This window comes from Anguilla rostrata, chromosome 18, assembly GCF_018555375.3.
Source record: "Anguilla rostrata isolate EN2019 chromosome 18, ASM1855537v3, whole genome shotgun sequence".
NCBI lineage: Eukaryota > Metazoa > Chordata > Actinopteri > Anguilliformes > Anguillidae > Anguilla > Anguilla rostrata.
The window spans coordinates 10,204,352-10,229,457 of record NC_057950.1 but is presented as its reverse complement, the minus strand read 5'-3'; the positions used below and the strand labels follow the sequence as shown (position 1 = coordinate 10,229,457).

The 25,106-nt window shown below is 44.5% G+C and overlaps 3 protein-coding genes across 5 annotated transcripts in view; 2 read left to right on the top strand and 1 right to left on the bottom strand.

The window, feature by feature from the left end:
- mcu (mitochondrial calcium uniporter) overlaps positions 1-4,558 on the top strand; it is a 70,001-nt gene extending 65,443 nt beyond the window's left edge. For both annotated transcript variants that reach the window (XM_064316972.1, XM_064316973.1), the window contains exon 9: positions 31-4,558. In XM_064316972.1, coding sequence (XP_064173042.1) covers positions 31-111 — 81 coding nt within the window. In that variant the 3' untranslated portion in view covers positions 112-4,558. The remainder of the gene's footprint in view (positions 1-30) is intronic.
- Positions 4,559-9,769: 5,211 nt separating this feature from the next.
- oit3 (oncoprotein induced transcript 3) lies at positions 9,770-18,046 on the top strand. Its single transcript, XM_064318142.1, has 8 exons — positions 9,770-9,977; positions 11,188-11,271; positions 13,472-13,594; positions 13,712-13,834; positions 14,101-14,261; positions 16,072-16,484; positions 17,113-17,212; positions 17,707-18,046. The coding sequence occupies exons 1-8, from the start codon at positions 9,770-9,772 to the stop codon at positions 17,869-17,871; spliced, it is 1,377 nt and encodes a 458-aa protein (XP_064174212.1). The 3' UTR covers positions 17,872-18,046.
- Positions 18,047-20,462: 2,416 nt separating this feature from the next.
- Positions 20,463-25,106, bottom strand: pla2g12b (phospholipase A2, group XIIB). Of its 2 annotated transcripts, none has more exons than XM_064317378.1 (4): positions 24,612-25,106; positions 22,966-23,042; positions 22,405-22,570; positions 20,463-21,841 (listed from the first exon to the last, which is right to left on the bottom strand). In XM_064317378.1, exons 1-4 carry the CDS (start codon positions 24,943-24,945, stop codon positions 21,723-21,725), a joined length of 696 nt encoding a protein of 231 aa, XP_064173448.1. In that variant the 5' UTR covers positions 24,946-25,106; the 3' UTR covers positions 20,463-21,722. The 2 variants fall into 2 exon arrangements, with proteins under 2 accessions (XP_064173448.1, XP_064173447.1); XM_064317377.1 differs by having other exon boundaries at positions 22,954-23,042; positions 24,612-25,104.

The window sequence follows — 25,106 nt, the reverse complement described above, 5'->3', positions numbered from 1 at the left end:
TCTCTCTCTCTCTCTCTCTCTCCCCCCCAGGCGGAGTTGGATCTTAAGCGTTTGCGGGACCCCCTCCAGCTGCAGCTCCCCATCCAGCAGATCACAGCCAGCAAGGATTGATGGGAAGAGGTCCCCCCTCCCCCCACACGCTTCCTTCCCTCTCTCTTCTCTTTTTTCCCCCTCATTTTTTCCTTCCGCCTTTCCGTCCACCCCTTCTGCTTCCCTCCTCTCCATCTCTTCCGTCTCTCACTCTCCGACAAGCCATCACTCAAGCAACGGGGGGAAAGTTTTTTTAATTCTTTTTTTTTTTTTTTTTTACTTTTCTGACTGAAAACCAAGAAAAATAATAAAAAATCAGAAGAGAGGAGAGGTTAAAGAATAAAACAAACTGATCACTTCTCATGAAGGAGGGATGAAACTTTACTCTGAGTAACTACGAAGGAGTGAGGAGCATTGGCTCACTACAGGAAGTCATGCTGCCAGACAGGAAGTGACCACAGAGTTTCAAGTTTGTGGATCAGAGACATCGATGCAGAGGGGATACATTTTTTTGGTGATGCAATTCCTTCACCACCCTGTCCCTCCCCAGAGAAATATGACAATGGCTCCTGCTACCCCCCCCCCACCCCCCCAACAAATATAAGCTGTTCTTGACAGCCACACTGGCCACAGCACCATTTTTACATGACTCTCCTTCCATCAAACCTTTCATACTCTCAAAGAGCTCTTCTGTGTTGGTGTTTGGTGGGGAGGGAGGGGCGGGCTGTCACTGGATATTTAGGGAGTGTCTCCGAATTAAGAAGGACCCAAGAAAAACCCGTGACTCAGCACTACTTTACTCCACTCTCCAGACATGTTGTGGAAAGGGTTAATACTTCCCGGGTTTTCTGGGAGATTCTTTTCCCCGCCGCACTGCTGCTGTCTGCTGCTCTTGGCAGGGTTTCTTCTTTCCTGTGTGTGTGTTGGTCTCAGCATCCACGTCCCTAAAATGCTGCCACCTCCTTCGACTCCTTCGGAAAGCCCCTCCCACTCTGTATGATGGACAGCAGCTGAATGTCTGATGTGCTAATAAAGAGCTTTACCAGGAGCCTGTGTCTGCCTGGGCAGGTGACATGTTGCACTTCCTGTCTGTGACTTCCTGTTTGAACCTGGTGTGTGTGGCTGAGAGTGCTCCTAGGCAAAAAACATCACTGTGTGTTTAATTATTCCAAAATAATTTTTTTGGAACATTTTATTTTGAAAGCCATAATAATAACTTTGTTAAAAAACAAAAGGAGAATCAATCAGAATCATTGTTTTTTTCTCATTGGGGAAGAAACCCCTCATTTTTTCACCCAGTCCATTATATGCGCCCACACACTCTTGAGTATGGTGTGGCCAGACCGTCCCATTTCATGCAATCCCACCGATCTTCACTGTTTTTCCTGTCCTTACACGCACACACACACACACACACGCAGACACACACACACACACCCTCTCTGCCTCTGCGCAGGCAGACTGAGCTGATATCTGTTGTTTTCAGGGATACTGTGTAAAGGCACACTCTCCACCTCTCTCTGCTGTCCAAACCGAAGTATGGAGTGCTGCTGTCGTAGCCTTTGTGTACTGTCACAGAAATGAGAAACTAAACACTAACTGCGTCTCCCACAGTGCCTCGCTGCCTCCAATACCCAGAGTGCAGTGCGACAGTCATGACCTCTGTTCCGCCCCTCACCACAGAGATTCTGAGGGTTACAGTGTATAGTGGTGTTGATGTGCAAAAGCAACCACCTAAGGACATAATGTAGAGGTGTCAATAAGTGGGAGGAACCACCTTAGAATTTTGTATCGATTTATTGGCAGGAGAATGTGTGAACTGGTGGCTGCTGTCATTTTCTGACTTGCGTACAGCTTGTGGAGTGGCTTAGCCCCCCCCCAATTTAACAAATGGGAACATTAAGGAGAGATATCACCTGAAATATTTCCTAGCCTTGTACAGAGGTTTTATTTGATGTTAAGGTATGCTGTAGAGAAAGGCTTGTGCATCTTATGTATTTAGGGGACAGTGGTGTTGGATTTTTAGCTACCCATGATCCCTGTACCCTGATTCACTTTCACTAAAGTACATTCTTCATCTGAAAAGAAAACTATTTACAAGATTATTTATCACTAAGTGGGAATTTATTGGGTTAAACTGTGTCTTTTCAAATTACAATTGCTGAGCTGATTGCAGCTCAGACTTTCAGAAGATTTTATTCCCGTTTATTCTCATTTGAAGTATTTAGTTTTAAGATAATTGCTAGGCATTCCGATAATTAAAACAGGCTTAAAATACAAAGGTGAAAATAGTGCGTGTTAATCACTCTCTGCCATTTCTTTTGTCGAGTAAAGGAGTTGGTTATTAATTGCAGCTGGTTCATGCGCCGTTCTGTTCCATTCTGTTTAAATTATTTATCAGAATTCTTTATTCATCTGTTCTGGCCAGGATTCTCTTCCCTCATACAGCAAGCCAGGCTGTCTTACCTCTTTGTGGGTCGGTGTACATTGTGGAACTGCGGTTCCATTTTGTCTTTGTTGCCATGGTTTATTTATTTTTATTATTTTTTTCTCTCTGTCCTGACCGTGGCCTTTGCAGAGTTTTAAAGCCATATCGATGTTTCTGTTCTGTGGTGACTGAGCCGCGATCCGCCCGTAGTTGCCTGCGTGCCGCGGTGAGGGATAGTCTTCTTGACGGCGGTGGTCTGTCTGTCTGTCTGGTTTGATGTAGTGGCGGTGCGGCCGCTGTGGGTTTCTCTGTGTTGACGCCTCTAGTCATCTGTCCTCGGTTGGTGAAGCACAATCGCCCCGCTGTGCGAGGTTGACAAGAGTCATATCGGCTGCATTTGCTGGGGTGTGCGTGCCTGCGTGCGCGCGTGTGTGTGTGTGTGCGTGCCTGCGTGCGCGTGTGTGTGTGTGTGCGCGCGTGCTTACACAGGAGTGTGTGTACGTGCGCATTAGAGAGAGCGAGAGCCGCAGTGATGTGAGGATGGCGTGGAGAACAAGGCTTTCTTTTCCCTTCTCATCTTAAGCAAAACAGCTGAATGGTATTTGTGCTGTCAGATTTGTTAGACGGGTCATTTGAGAGACAGGAGTGGTGGTGGTTTGTTTGAATGGGGGTAAAGGCAGGCCGCAGCTTGCAGAGCGGAGTTGTCTTGTGTTCTGTTGTGTTTGGGTGGAGCTGACACACAAGGCTAAGATGGCCATCCATTGTTGCCGAGTTCATAAGGGCAGTGAAAACCAAAAAAATAATAATAAAACAAAACCCCTCCCAGCACACACACATCTGGCGCTGTGCCTGTGCGCGTCTGCCTGTGCCTGTGTACATGTGTTTGTGTGTGCAACATGCGGAGAGGTGCAAGCCAACAAATACAATGGATACTGTCCTTGATCTCCCATACCACGATCAATAATGCGATTAATCCTCTGAAAAGTCACATGATCGATACAGTCGTATGTCCCGGACAGCTGGGAGGGAGGGGTTCTCTGCTCCCCCCCCCCCCCCCGACTCCTCCCCTCCGCTGCTCTGCACTCACTGACAGTCGCCCCACCTCCACCTCCACTCCATCTCCATATCTTTAGGATTCATTTCATCTTTTCTTTCTTTTTCCTTTTGTTTCCTTTTTTTACCAAAACAAAAAAAAAAAAGAAATATATCAGATATAGGGAACTTTATTCTAAAGCGGGTGTTGCATGAATGTATGTTTACAAGGGGAAAAATTATATTTAAAAAAAAGACATTTAAAAAAATCTAAATAAAATGAACAATTAAAAAAAAAAAAAAAAAAAAGTATATTGATTTTGGAGAGCGCCGTTCACAAAGACATGGAATCCTGGTCGCCCAGGGCAACGATGAGGATGCTTGTTGTGCCACATGGGTTGGGCTCGCTGACCCTCCAGCCCCCCCCGCCCCACCCCCCACCCCCACCCGGTTTTGTGTGTAGTTATGAGGCCAGTGTTTGAGCCGTAGTGTAGTGGGAGCAAGCCCGGCCTGTGTCTGTCCTTAAGTCAGGGTACTTCAGTGGGCCTAACGGGGGCAGCTGTGACCCCTGGGGTGGTTACGACTGCCCTTCTACCCCCGCCCCACCACCCTCACCCCTTCCCTCTCCCTAGCTCAGACCAGAGGAGAGTCTCTGACAGCATGTGGGTTACCCCCAGAGTGTGCACGTTTCCTGACCTCCCCCTGCCCCCTTAATCACTTACTTTGGTTCCTTTTCTTTTTTCTCATTCGGTTTTGTTTTTTTTTTTCTTTATTGTTTTGATGCGTGCATTGTTTTAAATTTTTATCCTGTTTGCGTGCACTTATCAAAGACTATAAAAAGATGTTTTAAAAAGTTTCAAAAATAAAGGTTGAAGCAGGATGTAGGATATAATTATTGTTTTTCATTCTTAATCTGTTTTTCTTTCTTCTGTTGGCATCGGATGCTGTAATATTGAAAGAGATGAGAAAAAATACAAAAAAATGTAAAATCCTGTATCATTTATGAAATATGTATAAAAGAGAAATGTAATTCAGTTATCAATAAAATACTTATCCAGGTTTTGGAAATATGTTTTCTGTGGTGTTTTATAAAGTTATGTTCAGTCACAGTTTGGCATTGAATGGCACAATATGGCATTCTTAAGCAGGACTTAAATAAAGAAACTGATTTCCAGGATTGGACTAAGTCTTGAACAAGGAGACTTAACTTAAATACACTCCTATATGCCAGTACTTGCACATGGAACCAACTGGAAGAAATAACTACGCAAGGGATGACAGAAGTGGTTATGTGATCCCTCTGTGACTGATGCTTTCATGTGCGAGTGATGTTTCATAATCTCTTAAGTAGGCAGGGCTAATAAATGTTATCAGCGAATCAATGCTTGAGTTTTGCAATGAAGAGCACAGTTTTGATTGGCTCATGTGAGTTTCTGATTGACAGTGTAACCCCACACATTATGGTACTCCGCTTCTTCTCTCGCTGCAATAAGGAGAGAATGATCCGAGGGCATTCGGGCGACCAGTAGCCCTGTGAAAGGAGACTGGCTCTCTGTTTACATGGTTTTACTTGAAGGGTGAGCTATGGTAGGTGAAAACGGTGCATGAAGGTTGTTTGTGGTTATGATGTGAGCACTGGGCAATGATGTTCATGCTCTCGGGGTTCACTGCAGTGACCTGATTTCAGTTTGACCTTTTTATAGTCGAACCCCTGAGACATGATAAATCAACACGGGGGGTGCTATGGCAATGAAAGTGGATCAGACCTCCTCCTGCAGAACTCTTCCGACAAGATTGCTGCCTCTGGTATTCAACATTCACAGCTGTACTCCATTATCTGTGCTGAGTGACGGGCATTAATGTTGTTGTGCTTTGATGAGCGTTCAGTACAGCAGTGATCAGTGTAGGAATTAAATGGAGCATATGTATATTATGTGTATTAGCAATATCTGGGACCACGCTGTTTACAACCATGTTCTGACCGCCTATTCCGGTTGTCCTTGACCTCCTATCCTTCCCGGACATCCTTCTGAGATAGACCTGTCTGCAGCTCCAGAGCGATGAGCTTCTCACTCATTATGTGTGTGTGTCTTTGTGCATGCGTATGTGCATGTGTGTGTGTGTCTGTGTGCGTGCCTGCTCGTATGCGGGTGTGTGTGTGTGTGTGTGCGTGTGTGTGTATGCGCGCATGTGTGTGTGCGTAAGTGTGTATGTCTGTGTGGGTCTGTGTGTGTGTGCATGCGTGCCTGCTCGTATTCGTATGTGTGTGTACGTGTGTATGTCTATGTGTGTGTGTGTGTGTGTGTGTTTATGTGTCTGTGTGCGTGCCTGCTCATATGCGTATGTGTGTGTGTGTGCGTAAGTGTGTATGTCTATGTGTGTGTGTTTGACGTCACCAAACAAAAAATGCATGCCATGAGTTATCCTCCAAGCTGGTGTCAGGGTACACCAGTACTCATGCGAGTCAAATGCCCACATAGTAAAATGTTTCATGCTGAATTAACGTATGTACTGTGTTAGAGTTGAATTAACACTGGACTTTTTACTGTGCACACACAACTTGTGACCCTCGGCCTTCTGGGGAAAGTCTCATGTGGCCTAACCCCTCATTTACACTGGGTATAGAGGTTTTTCTGATGATAACTGCTAATCTGCACTGCAGTTATGGAATATTTAACGACTTTAAAGGTTAATATACACTTGTGGTCATAGAGGATATCCAGCATTCAGTGTCTTTGTCCATGTCCAAAGAGAGAGAGAAAGAAGGACAGAGGGATGGAGGAAGCACAGGTGTGCAGATGCTGGTCAGCAGAGCAGTAATAGAGGAGGTCTGGCCCTTTCTTGTTTGTTTCAGCTAATGGCCTCATTAATTAAAGAAGCAATTAATTTAATTGAAAGCCTAAGAACTGGCCTATGTAAGGCCAGCGACCTCTAAATTGAAGTTGCAAAGCCTGTTAATTTTTGTAGTCGAAAAATTGAAAGCTGAAGACCAGTGGTCAGGCTTTACTGCACATATCCTACCATGGGAGCTTATGCCCCCCCGTCCACCCCACCCACATGTCACTGCCCCTTGTGTCAGCTCTTTTCCGCCTCATCACAGCCCCCTCCCCGAAGTTAATTTAGTCCCTGATTAGTTTATTGTCCTGTCTTTCCAGCTATCTTAATTGGAAGAAATGACTCAGAGTCACAGGGGATTTCTGAGAATATGAACGAGAATTTCCATAAACTTTTAAGATGCGTCATTATGGTTCTAAAATGGATTAGAAGGGTTTCGGCAGAGAAATGGAAAGGCGTGATGAGGTGGGGAGAAAAATGATTTGGCTGTAGGTGCGAGAGGGCTCAGTGCTGGGAAGTGAAGTAGTTTGGGATGGATAAGGAGCAGTGATGACTGAGAGAGGCATGAAGAAGAAGAGGAGGGGTGGGGGAAGACGAAGGGTGGAGAGCGGAACTCCTCGGTGTGGTACAGTCCGCTCTGGTCTGAGTTCTGGATAAGACTGACTCCTGGAACAATGGGAGGATGGTCTGTGTCACTGTGTGGAAGGGGGGGGCGGGGGGGTGGGTCAAGGTGAGACAGATGTCCTGTACTGCCCCCCCATCCCATCACCCCCCCAAGCTCAGGTCAGCCTTCCTTGGTCTGCGATAAGAGCACCCCGACTTTATAAGACCCCCCACCTCCACTGGGCGACCCAGAGTGGACCGCAGAGCTGAGACGTGGACAGAGCCCATTCCTGCAGATACTTAGGGTAACCCGAGCCGCACCCGAAATACAGACACACGGACATCTGCCGCGATGCTGCTGTTTCTATTCGCCCTTCTGCTGCCGACCGCCCGCGCCATTGAGGTCGTCGGTGAGTTACCCTGAACTCTGACCCCTTACCTCCGACACCCCGAGAGATGGCATCTGGTCTGAGCATCTTTACCGCCGCATCTTAATAAACGCTGTCGTGCTGTTATCTCGGCCTGTGTCAGGAGTCACAAACAACAGAGAGGGAGAATTTATGAAGAATTTCACCGCGAGAGCTTGCGGGTAAAATCGAAACCACTTTACAGCCAGCAGAAATACCCAGCAATGCAGAATTTTTTATTGTTACATGTAAATCAAATAAAAAAGGATTAAGGGTGGTTAAACAGGGTGGGACGGGGTTGCATTTGAGTGGGGGATAAAGAGAGGTAAATGCGGAGTGATTTAAACATAAAGAGTATAATGTTGTACGGCTCATCCATTCATCCTTAAGCTGTAGAGGCGAAGGTGACGTTGGGGTTGGCAGGGTGGTGGTGCTCTAAGATTGTTCACCCTGATATGGGCAGTGTTGTCACATGGAGAATGGGTGGACCCATGCTAAGCCAACTAGTACAAAATTTCAGAAATATTAGGTTGTGATGAATCTGTGATGAATGTTCTGGTTAAGAGCATCTGAACGCCCAGAAATGAGTAACAGGATTGTAACATTTTTACTACAGTATGTATTTTCTTTTAAAACAGGCCCCTATAAACCACAGCCCTCCAGCTGCATTGTAAATGGATCCCGATCACACTTATTTCAGTTGGAAATGTGTGGAGGCATCTGTGCACATAGACTCACAGGAACACTTCTGCAACCATTTCACCATGTTATTGGGGCTCTGGGGCTCAGGCTCAGTGCTCCGCCCGTACTCTTACCACTGCGTCACCATGCAGCACCACAGCTGCACCCAACCGCCCTCTGTGCCAGCGTTTACGTTTCTGAGAGAGAGAGAGAGAGTCGAGGGTTGTGTGGGTGAGGCATTTCCGGGCTGTGGACCTTTTGACGTAGCAGTGTCTTTTGATGTAGCAAAAGAAAGGACAGCATTGTTTAGGACAGCATTGTTTACAGATGGGAGATCGTGCTTTAAACGGCAGGGCCCTGACCGTCTCCTCCGGTTGTCCTTGACCCCCCGTCCTTCCTGCATTTGCGGGACATCCTTCTGAGATAGGCCTGCCTGCAGCTACAGAGCGATGAGCTTCTGTGTGTGTGTGTGTGTGTGTGTGTGTGTGTGCGTGTGCGTGTGTGTGAGTGTGTGAAAGATAGAGATACAGCAGGGCATGCTGCCATGCTTGGACACACGCCAGTCTTGCTTGGATACACACCGAAGCCAAAGCTGCATCTGGTAAAATTTGGCTCCGCTGGTCCCCGGGAGCTACATGTAACAATGTCCGTCTGTCTGTCTGTCTGTCTGTCTCTCTGTCTGTCTGTCTGCCCCTCCTCGACATCAGTGCAACAGACAGGAGGGATCACTGAACTCCTCGTCCTGCGCCAACTCCCCGCGATTAGTTTTCACCGATCCTCGAGCTCCGATCATTCCTCATGTAGACTACTCTCGTCTGGCTTTCCGTCCGATTGGTGGCTTAATTCCATCGCTTAATTAGATTGTAAAGAGAAAGCGAGAGAGAAAGAGAGAAAACAAGAGCAGGAGGGGCGGCGGTATTGATCGCTCTCCAGCACGCTCCAGTTTGTTTATTATGTCCCCTTCCTCCTGACCCCGCTAGCAGACTGAATAAAACTATGCCTGCTGCTGATGTATGTGGCTCTGAGGCAGTCTGACACTCTTTTACTGTTATAAACTGAACTGTTTATTTTGGCTGAGTTCAGCACGCTGAGGGATTGACTGGCATGTGACCTACATCATGGAAACGAACAGAATGTGCATTATAGCCCCACCATTTAACAGTAAATAAGGAACCCCCCAGAGTCTCTGTAGCATAATGGTTAAGGAATTAGGCTTACAACTTACAACAGGGTTGCGAGTTTGATTTCCAGCTTAGGGCATTGCTGTCATTGCCTTGAAAATGAAACTTGATCTCAGTTGCTCCCTGTCCAGCTGTGTAAATGGATTGCGTGTGAGAGTGTAATTGTGTGTGTTGCTCTGGATAAATGCCGTACTGTAATGTTCCCTGGTCCTGCCTTTTACTCTTTTTGATTTTGCTTTCGCTGTAAAAAAAAATAGCAACAATTTTAGGTGAGGTAACTGTGTCACCAGGTGCTTTGATTGATCTATTGCAGTAAGTGTGAGTAACAGCGAAAGCCAGGTTAACCCTTGGTTTTCCAGGTCCAGGGTCAGGTGGACCTGTTATTACCTGCTCTAACTCCTTTCTCACCCTGCTCTACCATCCTCTCGAGGGCGTCAACCCCAGCCTTGGACCGTGCTCGGCCTTACATCACCTAACAGCTCTGGCGGAACAGGAGCCGACGCTAACCAGTCGTCCATACGCTTTACCAACCACTGACCGGAGGGCCAGCCCAGGCCTTGGCCGTGCACGCCATGCCACACCTTGCAATCACGGAGAACCTCTGCGGCACGCTGCGCCCACTGGAACGGGAGCTACCCGCTCACGGCCAGGCGGGCGCGCCGTGCCCCCTTCGCATCACGAGAACACTGCGGGCCCGTGCAACGCCATCTGGACTGAAGGGCCCGGCCGGCGTACGCGTGTCTCGCTGCCCCGCCGCCGCCTGCTTCACGCTACTGCGCCGTGACGCCAGCTGCTAAGGGCCGGCCGCGGTCTGTCTGTCTGCCCGCCGCGTCTGCTCTCACGTCTACTGCGGCGTGGTCAGCTCGCCGCCTGCACTTACTTCTGTCTGTCTGTCTGTCTGTCTGTCACTCTCTCACTTTCATACTGTCTGTCTGTCTGTCTCACTGTCACTCTCTCACTTTCACATTGTCTGTCTGTCTGTTTGTCTATCTGTCTGTCTGACTGTCTGTCACTTTCACATTGTCTGTCTGTCTGTCTATCTGTCTGTCTGACTGTCTGTCACTTTCACATTGTTTGTTTGTCTGTCTCTCCGTCACTCTCTCACTTTCATACTGTCTGTCTGTCTGTCTCTCACTTTCACATTGTTTGTCTGTCTCTGTCACTCTCTCACATTCACTTTGTCTGTCTATCTGTCTGTCTGTCTGTTTGTCTATCTGTCTATCTGTCAATCTGTTTGTCTGTCTGTCACCCTCTCACATTCACATTGTCTGTCTGTCTGTTTGTCTATCTGTCTATCTGTCTGTCTATCTTTCTGTTTTTCTGTTACTGTCAGTCATACTGTCTGGATTCAGTCATCATTTGTCCTTTAACTTGACTCATATTTCAATGCAGAAGCCTGGCAAGTATAGAAACTACCACAGAATCCTGACAAACTGCACCTGTGAAGAGAATATATTCGCATATTTTGGGTAAAAGTCGAGACTGGCTTACTGAAAGCAGTCATTAGATGGGCAATCAAGTTGGGCTTTTCTGTGATTGTCCATCTAGTGACTGTTTTCAGTGAGCCAGCCTCTACAGATGACCCTGTGTGTTAATATTCTGCTGTGTGTCTCTGTGTGCCCTCTGCCTCCACTCTGATGGAGTTTCTGTTTCCCTGTCCGCTCGGTTTGATTGACATGAAGGTTCATTACCCTGCTCTGCATTCCCCAGTTCATTCCACAACCTGAGCTGAGCGGACCGGAGAGACAGTGCCACGTCCGCTGTCTGATGTCTTCTGCGTCTGTCTGTCTGTCTCTGACTGCTGTCTCTGTCTGTCTGTCTCCCTGGACGCATGCTGCTCGTCTGTCTGTCTCCTCTCGTCTCCTGCTGTCTGTCTCCTGGGTGTCTGTCGCTGTCTCCTGCACTGGTCTGTCTGTCTGTCTGTCGTCTCTCGTCGGGTCGTCTGTTCCTGACTGTCACTTCTGTCCTCGATTTCACTCGTGACGGGTGGAATGCAAGGCCCCGCAGTGCAAGCAGCCGGAGTGTCACTGTGCTGCTGGGACCACTCTGGGCCCCGACGGACAGACCTGCCTGGGTGAGAGAGAGAGGGAGGGAGAGAGAGAGAGAGAGAGAGAGAGAGAGGGAGAGAGAGAGAGAGAGAGAGGAGAGCAGAGAGGAGAGAGAGAGAGAGAGAGAGAGAGGAGAGAGAGAGAAGAAAAGAGAGAGAGAAGAGAGAGGGAGGGAGAGAGAGAGCAGGAAGGAGTAAGAGGAGAGGAGGCTAGAGGGAGATGCGAAAGAGAGAAACAAGGAGGTAAAGAGTGAAAGAGATTAGTATGGAGGGACAGTGTGACGAGCAGAGGAGGGAAACGAAGGTCTCTGGAGGAAATAAAAGTAAAGATCGTCTATGTCCATTGTTGTTTTATCTATATTCTCCATGTTGTATTTTTATATTTCTTTGTTTTTTACTGGCCTTTTTATTGTACTTGATATTTTATATTGGATATATTTTTAAATTAGTTTCTTAGTTTAGAATGATATATGATATGCCATAAAAAAAGCTAAGTGACCTGATTTGATCTGAACATTAAGAGAAAGAGAGAAAGCAAAAGACATGGTGGGGGGGGGGGGGGGGGGGGCAAAGCGGGGGGCTGGTTTTAAGGAGACACTGGACCCTTCAGGCTTGTGATTGATGTGTTGCTGCACTGAGACCGAAGGGAAGCAGCACCGGACTGAGCTGAGGGCAGCAGCAGTGCACTGTGGAGCTGATGACTTCCAAGACTGCCATTATCTCCTCATCGACCTCTCTCTCCTCTCAATCAATCAGATGTCTCTTCCCTCTCTCTCTTCCCTTTTTCCCTCTTAGTCTTCCCCTCCCTCTCACTCTCTCCTTCTCCCTCTCTCTCTCTCTCTCATTTTCTCTCTCTCAATTTTCAACTCAATTGAAACATGCTTTATTGGCATGGTGAGAGAAATACATATTGCCAAAGCGTAATAATCAATCAGAATAACAGCAATGATGAAAGGAATAACAGCAACAATAAATATTAAAATATTTCGATTGAAATATAACAGACATAAAATGTGCATTAGTATATGATAATAAATAATTATAATACTGTAAAAGCAATTATACAAACACACATTATATATAAATATTGGTGGGGGTCACTGCTGTCCCTCTGTCTGTGGCAGGTATTTTGCACAGCACCTTTCCTCTCCATGGAGAGTTTGTAATAGTTGGGTCTCGGGCGGGGTTGGGAAGTTTGGGTGTATTGCTTTCATTTTAAAAAACACCTTCTCTAATTTATTTATATTTATTGCATTGGGTGAGGAAGTGCAGCTCTGCTTCTATTTCCTGTTGGTTATAGTGGAAGCACAGAGTGGAAACTCTTCTTTGGGCAGCCAAGTCTGCCGATGGCGACCAGTCTCTATGGCTAGGCTGTGCTCGCTGAGTCTGTATTTTGTCAACGTTTATCAGAGTATATCATATTGGACTGTGGTCAGGTAATCTGCCTCAGTGTATTCATGTTTTAGGGCCAAAGAGCATTGTAATTTGTTTTGATTTTATTGTTTGTCTTTTCTGATTGGTAATGTAATTTGCTTATCTTGCTTTATAAATTGCTTAATTCTAATAGGTTCAGTTGGTATGCATCTGAGTGAGTGGACTCTTCTCTGAGCTCAGCTCTTGGCATTTTAGGGCATCATAATAGTATGAGTCGGGGTCCCTGTTTTAGATGTTTCCAAAATTTTACTGCCCTTTTAAACATTTGGATGAATAGTGTATATTTTCCTTATTCTGCCCTGTATTGCAGTTCTTACAAAACGCTGCATGAAAAGTTTCAGTTGGGTGTTTGTCTCATTGAGCAAAATCTCACTTTGAAAGCAGACCCCATGCTTTGCTGCCATATAGGGCAATTACAGATTCAAATCATCTTAACCAAACTCTAATTGGGATATCAATGCTTTTTCAAATAATTTTTATTTATTGCATAAAATGCCCAGCTTGTTTTCTCTTTCTGTTCATTTATTGCCACATTGAAATGTCCAGAACAACTTATATTCAGCCCTAAATAGTTGATATTTACAATGTTCTATGTGATTTGTCCCTATTCTGAAATTGTACTTGTTCCCATGAGATCTGGATCTTTTTTGGAAAATCATTATCTGTGACTTTTTCATATTTACTGTAAGGTCTGGCAGTATTTCTCTAGCACATTTCTCTAGTGTAAATATGATCAGCTGCGCGATGATTTGGTCAGAATCCAATTTGCCGGTTTCTCTCTCTCTCTTATCAGATGTGAATGAGTGTGAGCGGGACAACGGGGGCTGCTCAGAGGTCTGTGTGAATACCAAGGGCTCTCGACGCTGCGACTGTGGGCCAGGCCGCGTGCTGGACGTGGACGGCCGGAGCTGTATCGGTGAGGTCATCGTGACATCACAGTCATGACATTGCTTTATTTGTGGTCTGCAATACTTTTGAGATGGCCTACTGTACAGTGTTAGTGAGGAGACAAAAGCTTGATTCTCTCCTACAGATATTAAGGGGTGCCACACGGACAACGGGGGGTGCAGTCACAGCTGCTCTAGGGTGCAGGACTCCTTCCTCTGTCACTGTCCCCGAGGCCTCGAACTGGGGGAGGACCAGCGCACCTGCCAGGGTGAGAGAGAGAGAGTGTGCGTGTGTGTGTGTGTGTAAGGGTGTGAGTATGAGCATGTGTGTGAGTGTGTATGTGTGTGTAAGAGTATGAGTGTGAGGGTGTGTGAGTGTGTATGTGTGTGTGTAAGAGTGTGAGTGTGGATGCGGGTGACATCGACAGAGAGAGAGAGACAGAGACGGAGAGATAGAATTGAACTGCAGAATTAGTTGGGTGGGTCAGAGTTATCAGTGGTTTCTTTGTTCTTAGTGTGTTATCTCTGTTCTCAGTGCCTGTGCAGTGCAGTCCCAGCTTCATAGAGGTATCGGTGCCCAAGGAGCTGGTGGGCGGTCTGGAACTCTTCCTGTCCAACGCCTCCTGCCGAGGCATCTCCAACGGCACCCACGTCAACCTGAACTTCAGCCTGAAGACCTGCGGGACCATGGTGGAGGTGAGCTCAGCTAGAGGCCGTTGTACGTTTGTTCGTGTGAAAGACTGTAAGCTGTGTAAGTCGCTCTGGGTAAGAGTATCTGCTAAATGGATGAAACGTAATGTAATGCAATGCAAATGTTGATGCCGCTGACTTGCCAGGGCATGGGGTGAGTAGCGTTGCAGGCACTGTGGCCTCCCCTGGCTGCTGGGCAGTAGAGGGCACACACACCCATCAGATAGATAAAAAATTCTCAATAGAATAAATACATTAATGCACCCGACCAACACAGGACAGGGTGCTGTTTGTAAACTTAAATAGCATAGATAGGATATTGATCTTATATCTTCAATCTCAGGTTGAAAAAGAAATATATAACTTAAATGTTAAATGGTGAACTTTACACTTGGCAGGATTTAACAAATCTGCTAAACATATGCTAATTAACCCTACCCAGAAATGACTTATTTGGTCAACTAGGCCCTCAGGAAGTGCCTGAGAGAAAGTTTAAAGGCCAACATGGATGGTGATTTGCATATTGTTTTGTACATTTAGCTAAATGTACCAAACATTAATAAAAATTAATAATTCAATAAATTGCAAAATATTTGTGTTATAAATTCAGAAACTGCATTTAATTGTAAAACATATAATGGTTTACAAAATATTTATTTAAAGTTTAAATATTTTTCTGATTTAGATATATGTTAAATATTTAGTAGGTTGTTATATATTTATTTGGAATCACAGATTTAGCATATATGTTAAATATATAATAACACCATTTATTTTGTCAGATATTTAAATTAAATGTAATAAAAATAGTTATCTATTTATTTATGCAAGGGATAAATATATCTTAAAACAAATAAATAGCACATTTATCAGATTTAATTTCTAAATCAAAGGGAAAACTGCTCATTTCAAGTATTTAGTTTAAATATTAATTCTGCATCCATAAATAAATAAATAACAACTTGCTAAATATATGACTTATGTCTAAATGTGAGACACATAACTGAATATTTGAAAATAAAATATATATTTAGCTTAAGTCTTATATCTGTTCTGCTAAATAAATATTTAGTGACAAATTCAGTTGAATTTACAATTCAGTTAATTGTTATATCTGCATCAATGTTACAAATGTTTAGCTTGCTGTTACATATTTTGCACATATAATAAATGTTTTATTTAAATTTAAATCTTAGAAGTGTACTTTGTTAGATGTATTTAGTTTGAATAGGGACTCCCATCGCAAATTTTGGAATGTGTTAAAGGGATACTTAAATTTAACTTAAACATTTAATCTAAAAGTCCCAGATGGAAGATTTAATATAAAAATTTTTTTTGAAATAAATATTTGTTTTTAAATAGTATATTTATTTGTTTTATCATTGAAGTTTACATTTTAATGGACGCATTTAAAATATTTATTTAGCAGTAAAGTGTATATATATATAATTAAATATTTAATTTCTCACTAAATATTTATTTTTTATGACAGATTAAGATATCATTTAAATATTTAACTTTTGCTAAATATTTATTTTTAACACAGATTTATTATATGATATAAATATTTAAAATAAATATTCCTAAAGAAATAATTTATTTATACTACCATATTTTTTAATGTGAGGAAAAAAGACCTGTACAAATGTTCCTATTCACATTTAAAAATAGCACCCCACAGCACAACACATCATTAAAACAGCCAGTCAATCAATCGGTCAATTGGGAGGCATTGCCCTTCTATTAGAGTTTCCAGACACCCAAGAGCAATGGTATTACGGACTCTGCCACTTCCTGTCTGCCTGGCTGTCCCCAGGTTGTCCAAGATAAGATCGTGGCGACCAACCTGGTGACCGGGCTGCCCAAATCCAGCCCCGGCAGCAGCGGTGACATCATCGTGCGGACGAGCAAGCTGCTGCTGCCGGTGACGTGCGAGTTCCCGCGGCACTACGAGGTGTCGGACGGGTACCTGCCCAGCCTGCGCAGCGGGGCCCTGGAGCTGGCGGGCCACAGCGCGGGCGTCTTCCCCTTCAGCCTGGAGCTCTTCAAGAGCGCCGAGTTCTCCGAGCCCTACCGCGCCCCGCCGCAGCTCCGCCTCCGGGACTCGCTCTTCTTCGGCGTGGAGCCCGTGGAGCGGGTGGACGGGCTGGCCGCGCTGGTGGAGAGCTGCTTCGCCACGCCCAGCCCCAAAGCGGACGAGCCGCTCAAGTATTACCTCATTAAGGACGGGTGAGTCCCACAGAGCACAACTGCATTGTGGGAAACCAAAGCTGTTCTCGATGCAGGCCTGGGAGCGGCAACAATCTGTCTAACTCTGTGGCTGAATATTATTGAAACTAACTATTGTCATACTCACGTTCGCTAATGTAAAAAAGTAATCAGAGCCACTGTATTGACTATTTTAACTACTGTAATAGTCAGACTACTCTCTGTCTACTACTTAAGGCAGACTTATAGTTAGCTATCTGCAGGACAAGGATGGGAGAGTCTGAGGTCTCTCAAATATGACACCATAAAAGATGAGTGGGTAACAAGGGGTTTAAATATTGCCTCATCAAAAACAAGTGAGTAACATGGGGCTGACATATTACTTCATCAAGGATGGGTGAGTAACATGGTGCACAAATATGCCCTCATCAAGGATGAGTAAGTAATGGGGCGCCTGTATATGACTTAAAACTTGGTTCAGTTATATGCCACTTCATTACCTCAGGGTTGTGTGTAATGAAGTGCTTGAATGTGATTTATTTAACGGTTGGTGTACACTGGGGAAGTTGAGTTCAGAGGGGCTAATGAGATGCCCGGAGCCGCTTCACCTCTTTTAGTTAGGTTTGAAACCTTCTTCTGTTTTTTCCAGATGTATTTCAGATGAGACAGTGAGGCAGTACTCTGCTAAAGACCAGTTGTCCAAACACTACCAGGTGCCTGTCTTCAAGTTTGTGGGAAAAGACAACCGGGTGAGTGAGCAAGCCTACCTTCAGCGGCTCATCTGAATGTGAGCCGATGCCTGCATGAATGTGTGCGTATGTGTGTGTGTGTGTGTGCGTGCATGTTTGTGTGTCCGTGTCCATGTCCGTGTGTGTGTGCGTGTGCGTGTGTGTGTGTGTGTTGTGTTTATGATGTGTTTGTGTGTGTGTGTGCATGTGTGTCCGTGTCTGTGTGTGTGTGCGTGTGTGTGTGTTGTGTTTATGATGTGTGTGTGCGTGCGTGTACGTGTGTGTGTGTTGTGTTTATGATGTGTGTGTGCGTGTGCGTGTTGTGTTTGTGATGTGTGTGTGTGTGTGTGTGTGTGTGTGTTGTGTTCTGATGCGGTGTGCGTGGGTGTGTGTGGTAGAGTGTGGTGTGTGGTGATGCGTGTGTGTGGTGTGTTTATGATGTGGTGCATGCGTGTTGTGTTATGTGTGTGGCGTGTCTGTGCTGTTGTGTTGTGATGTGTGTGTGTGTGTTACAGGAGGTGTTCCTGCACTGCCGGGTGCTGGTGTGTGGGCAGGGGGAGGAGGACTCCCGCTGCTCTCAGGGCTGTCGGAGGCGCCTGCGTAGGGAGGTGTGGACCAGCGCTCACCTGGAGCAGCGGCTGCTGACCGGGGGCCCCATCCAAATCCTGCCTGAGGCATGAGGAGACCAGCAGGCTCTCACTGACTCACATACACACGCCACTCTAATGTACATTATTTATCACCACACACACACACATTCTCTCTTTCTCTCTCTCACATATATACACACACACTCTCTCTCTCTCTCTCTCTCTCTCACACACACCAAGCACCACTTTTTTTCTCTCTCTCTCCCACTCACGGGGTTCAATCGTCTCCCATACCTTAGAATGTCATCATGAAAGTATCCTGATTTCTTTATTATTCGCTATTCATATTCTTTATTGCATAATGCAAAATAAATGGTTTCAGGGCTTTAGACAAAATGTAGCTTTAGACAAAGGGAACATAGGTAAACACGAAAGACATTTAAAATTATTATTTCATTTCATGAAAAAAGTTATTAACACCCATGGGAAAAAAGTAACTGTCCACAAAAATCTGTTTTGTGTTTACTTCGCTTCCCTTTGTCTCATATTACATTTTGTCTAAAGATCTGAAACCATTCATTGTGACAAATATGCAATAATGGAGGAAATCGGGAAGGGGGAAAATATGTTTTCACAGCTCTGTATTTTGATATACGCAGTTTTATTAATTTTTCATTTATTTTTTATTTTTTTACATTTTTGACAGTTTATAAATTTTTGAATAACCACGGACATCAAACATTTCCCCATGGAAACTGGTGTGCATTCACAGACACGTTGCCAAACCCTGCAGACATACACTAAATCACATCATTATCACACAGACACACACACACTTCCTTACTGCCTCTTGTTCGACTCAGACATTGATATATATTCATCATCACATTTTCTATACTCACTAGTTTACTTAAAATGACTGACAGCTTCTCTAGAGATGGTTTGGAGGCAGGTTTACAGGTAATTTGCCTTGGCTGCAAGATGAACAGAATAACTCTGGCCTTTATTACGGCTGTGCTTACTGTATAGTCTCACTATATATCAGAAAATGTTAGTTTTTTCTAACACAATATGTATATGTTTATATGTTTATTTCTCTGATACTTAAAAAAAGAATCACGGTTGAAGTTAAAAGTTATTTCACCGCACCAAGAAATGAAATAACCAATGTTTATTTTTATTTTTATAAATACGTGACATATTATACATGTGGATGTGAGGGAGGCAGAGAACGCACCTTTAAACTGATCAGAACTCTTTAATGATGAAAAGGCTCTGCAGTTTTAAGGGTCACCCTGTCAGCAGTTGAAATCTTTTAATCACCAGATGTGGTGCCATTCATTTTGCACAGTCGGTATTAAATGATTTTAATCATAACAAATATTCCATACTCCAGCACATTCAATAATTATTGGGAATCAGTGAACAATTTTTTTGTGGCAAGTAAAAGGATTTCATGTCAGATTCACAGCAGCAGAGTTAATACATTTGCAATTAGGCTTTAAGAAAAATTCACCTTTAGATCTTTTTGTAGATATTTAATTCGGTGCAGTTGCTCATTGAAAACCATTAAAATCTGCTGCAGAATGACTATGCATAATAAATTTAACTTCTCTGCCTCCCTGATTGTATATAGCCAGCTGCTACTGACACAAGTATAAACCCCTCAATAAAGCTGAATTGATCATATGGATCATTTGCGTTCTGAGGCACTTTCCAAATGCGTATTTATCCATCCATCCATCCATTATATAACCCTGGTCAGGATAGGTGCGGCGGGTGCTGGAGCCTATCCCAGCATGCATTGGGCAAGAGGTTGGAATACACAGAGGAAAGGCCGCCAGACCATCGCAGGGCACACACACACACCATTCACTCACACGCTCCTACTTAGGGGGCAATTTAGACTCTCCAATGAACCTAACCTGCATGCCTTTGGACTGTGGGAGGAAACCAGAGTCACCGGAGGAAACCCATGCCAACACGGCGACAACATGCAAACTCCACACAGAAAGGCCCTGGGTGGGATTTGAACCCAGGACCTTCTTGCTGTGAGGCAGCAGTGCTACTCGTGCCACCCATAAGTATTTATTCTTCAGTGAAGTAATCGTTTCTAGAGGAAAGGGGCGATAGATAAATCAATGTCTATGGTATAAAAGTCAGCGCTGTTTTCTGTTATTCTGACTGGAAATGGGGTAGGTCAGTGTGTGAATGATGAAATGAGAAATGACCGTGCCTGTTGGTTCCGTGCCAGGTCCATGGATTATTAGCCGTTAGGGAAACTGTTGTGGTTGCGGAAGTAGTGCAAACAGTGTGCATTTCTCAGAAAATCAAACTGCTCTCTCAGTCTTCAGAAATACACCTAGGCGGGAGGTGGGGGGAATGGAAGAACTGTGTTGGGAATTATGAACTGAACCACAATTATTATTGACTCAGGCGTACTTAAACTTGCAGTGCACGGAATAGTACAGTATAAAAATGTAGCAACTTTTAAACAATGTGCCAATGCAAATGCAAGTAACTGGACGTTTGATTAAATGCAATGTCAAAATATTATTGCCCAAAGCAATGGTATAACCAGTAATGCTTGCACATCATAACTTTCAATACTGTAAAACTATGACACTATCTGAAATCTTGACAAAGTGCAATGGTCAAACCAAATGGTGCGTGCTATCATGAATTATTGATCGCTTTTATTTTTAAAAAATAAAGCAAGAAAACTGCCATTAAATCCAGGGAGAGAAATACAACTCCGAGGCTGATTACATCATTCATCATCACCGGATGCAGAAACACAAAAAGAAAACCTGAACATTTAATAACTTAAAACACTGTTTTGTGAGCAACAGTAATATTAACAACATTAGTACAATGTATACTTCTTCGTCTGCACGCATCAAAATAATTTATACAATCAATTTCCCACAACTGCATGTAATATTACAGCATGCCCCAATTTAATACATCCATTTAATACAGCAATTCATATTTTTGTTCCAGTGGCTTCATTTGTTCCTTTAATGTGTTTGCCTGGGTCAGTGTTTAACTGACCCAAGCAAATGTAATCAGCAGGACCTGGGTAAATACAGTATCTTCACACATTATAAATATTCACTTTGGTGTCCTGACAGACATAACGTCAGCAGCTAATATGAAGCAATATATAATAGAATGCGATGCGACGCAACACTGTGGTAATATTGCCCTGCTACCACATTGGATACTGTGGTTGGACTGCTTTCCAAACCTGTGATAATGGCACCTTTCTGTAAAGCAATTTTAGAGTAGCCCTTTATGGAGATTCTTTAAAAAAAAATCCATAACAAAAAGACTGCTAATACTGCCTTCGTCTATTAATTTACCAGTGAGGAGGACTCAGTGAGAGCTCTATTAATATCTATCCTAAATAAGGTCAGCCTTTAAACAGCTTTGGGAGTCAGGACCAGCAACTCCAGCAGTGCAATGTGGGTGTTCAACGAGCGCTAGTTATACAGCGAACATGGGCTTGTCTGTGTGTATATGTGTGTGACTTGAGGGGGTGTGGTTGCCATGGTACTGTTCAGTCTCCACATTCTCACTGATGATAGGTAATCTATAAAGTGTGTGTTTGTATGTGTTTGTATGTTGTGTGCAGGTGTTTTATCATTGTTCTCTGCTGTGCTATGTTCTGTGTATGCCAGGATGTGCTGTGTTGTGTTGTATTTTCCTATGCTATGCTGTGCTGTGCTTGCACTCCTATGCTGTTCTGCGTGTTCCTATGCTGTGCTGCGCTGTGCTGTGTGTTTCTATGCTGTGCTATGCTGTGCTGTGTGTTATGCTGTGCCGTGCTATGCTGTGCTGTGTGTTCCTATGCTGTGCTGTGAATTCCCATGCTGTGCTGCGTTGTGTTGGGTATTCTTCTCTGTGCTGCGCTGCGCTGTTCTGCTCTGGATGGCCACTCACAGCTCGTTCCTTTCCTCTCCTTCACAGAAGCATGCTGCCCTCTGGCTGTTCATGTAGGGCCTGCAGCCCAGAGTCCAAATAGTGTTGTACAGGGTGTCTGCGACTGACTCACAAGCTGGGGGTCAGGGGAAAGAGAGGGAGGAGCGGGGGAGAGAAGGAGGAGAGAGGGAACAGAGGGAGGAGAGGGGTAGACAGAGACAAGAAAAAACATCTTAATGCACTGGAACAGATCATGACAGTAAAACAATTATGTATTTCACTGTTTATAGAAATGGAACTTCCACAAAGCCCTCAACATAGCAACCATATTCTAAAAAAAAGAAGTCATATTTCTATATTAAATACATTCCATATTTTATACTTTTATGTAAAAAGTAAACCTTGTTGGCTTTACAATTTGTTGAAATTGTGAAACTATTAAGATTGCTATTGTAATAATTCAATATTTATATTGGATGAATAATCCATTGCATTGCAGCCTATAATGGGTGTTTTAAAATGCTGTTCAGAAAAACAGGCATCAGTAAACAGTAATTATTTTATATCTTACTGAGGTGAGATTTTGCACAAACAATGTGGCAATTTTGAGGGCCTTTACATAAATATGAAACATGCCTATGAACCTCTTACGGTAAATATGCTATAGTGAATGGACGAGCTAAAGGAAGTACAGCTGACCTTCGACCTTTGACACGAAGCCCAGGCTCCTTTTGAGGTCAGAGCAGATGCCGTGCAGGCACCAGCGGAACTTGGAGTCGCAGCGGTACTTGTTGGAGCCGCAGGTGTCATAGCAGAGGTCCAGCTGATTGCAGCACTTTGTCATGGCAGGGATCCCCAGGTCCAGCTGGAGAGCAGAGTCAGATGGTTAGTTACACACTGTACACTATGTGAGTGTGTTTGTGTCTGTGTGTGTGTGTATACACAGCATGGAAATCAATGCAGATTGTGTGTGTATGTGTGTGTGTGTTGGTGTGTATGCCATTAGTTAGATGCATGTACTGTGTTCCTTAGTGTGTGTGTGTGTGTGTGAGTGAGTGAATTTGAGTGAAAGTATTGTATGTATACACAGCATAGAAAACAATGCAGATTGTGTGTGTGCCTGTGTGTGTGTGTGTGTATATGTGTGTGTGTGTGGGTGCGTGCCTAAGTGTGCATGTGTGTGTGTGTGTGTGTGTATATGTGTGTGTGTGTGTGTGTGAGTGTGTGTTCTGATAAATTCCTGCATACGCTTTCAGGAACCTGTAATCCCAGCAGGGAGGAGCTGCAGCCGTTGGGTTCTGGGGTTTTGTAGTTAGGCCGAGCAAGAGGAGCTTTTCCTGCACACAGAAAGCACCTTTACTGTACCTTAACTTAATTATTCTCAGGTACCGTGGCACAAATTAGCATTAGCCAACATGTAATTGTGTGTTTCACATTTTAGGTTAACATATGTTTATGTTGACATATTACACGAATACTGAATATGCCTAATTTCCACCATAAACAGATCTAAAGTACCATAAAAGATTTTTTTTTTAAACGTAAAATAAAAGCAGCATTTCAAAGCAAAATCTGTAAATTGGTATAAATTGTACCAGTTGCACAGGGGGCAGTAATATTGAAGACTAACCGGTCCATGTCCAAAAATATACGGCACAAAAATGAGCACTAGTATAGGCTAGACTGACCAGACGTCCTCTTTTTCCCAGACATTTCATTTTGGGACAGAAAATATCTGTCCTGATGGCATTTCTGAATTCCTAAAACATCCAGTTAAGTTTTGCTTGTTCCATCGTTCGTATATATAAGCTAACAAATAGCCTAGTGTTATATTCATCCTCTTTTTCTCACATCCAATGTACTGTATGGTCACTCTAGTATGAACAGGTACAGTCATTTTACTGAAAAGGTTTCACTGCTTAAATATTTCAGTTTGCAAGACTCTCTGTTCCCTCCATTTTACTCTATCATCACAGGGAGCCATTTTATTCATTTCTTATTCCTTTTCTTAGATGTTATGTTATTGAGCAGTGAGTGTTTGTCTTTTATTCATATTTATTTATTTATTTATTAAATGTTTTGACATACTTTCTTTCTATGGGTAAACGTATGGCCAATTACATTCTGTCAGCCAGAATTGGCAGTAGTTGCCAGTTCTCAACTAGTTCACTCTCTCCCTCTCCCTCTTCAAGTCAATCTCAGTTCCTCTCAGGGAAAACTGTATGACAAATAACCTGAGGCTACAAATTCACTGTGTTCATCTCAAACTCAGATTCAAAATGGAGCTTCATTGCCATGCCAATGAAGTGAAACACCAAACCTGACAACTGAATGGGGAGGAGATAGAAAGAGAGGGAGAGGAAGAGAGAGGGAAAGGAGGGGGGAACACGATTTTTCTGGTGAAGGAGAGAACATCTAATATTGCATCTTAAATTTCCCCATCACTCATGTTAAAGCTGACATTAGAGAACTTGCTGAGAGAGAGATGGAGAGAGGAAACTGAGAGAAAGGCAGGGAGAGAGACAGAATTTAATTAAATGGAGGGGTTTTATGAGCTACTTCCCTACTGATCCCCAATTCTGTCCTGTCTGTTGCAGTGGCGAGACTTCACTGGTCCCATCCAAAAAGCAACTATGCAACAACAGTGTGGTCAGGGAACTGAACAGAGCGCTGCTTTTATAAAAACCAAAAACAGACATGCACACTTACACGCTCCTATGTGTCTCTGTCACCCATACGGTCTGTACCTCTCTCTGTCAGTTTTGAACATACACACACATTCATCTGTCTCTGTCCCTCACACACACACACACACACTCACACACACACGCACACACACACTCTCACACACGCACACACACACACACACACACACACACACGCACACGTTTCCGTGCTGTACTTACCGTATCGGCAGCGGTACTGACACACGCCGTTGCGACCTCCCATCATCTCCACGATGGACTCGAAGTACCCGTTGGCGGCCTGGAAGGTTTCGCGGATGTAGTTGAGGCCCCAGTCGGACTCCTCCTGAGGCTCGGCCGGGGGGGCCCTGGGAGCCGGGGGGGTGCCGCTGGGCTCAGGCTGGGAGGCCACGGGGGCCCGCTCCTCGCCGAGCCCCTCTGGGGGCGCGGGGGTCGCCCCGGGGGCGTCCTGCTGCTCCTGGGCCAGGGCGGCGGCGGCCCTCAGGGCGAGGCACAGCAACAGGAGAGGGAGCAAGAATCGGGTACGAGGCGCCATGGCGACGGACCAGCCGGAAGGGATCCGATGAGGGTAGGGTGTCCTGCGGTAGGAAAGGGGGCTCAGAGTGCCACACAGACAGAGACACGGAGAGTCCCAGACGTGTGCAGTCCCAGGTCTAATACAGCCCCTTGGGCACGGCGACTCGGACTTTGGCCCTT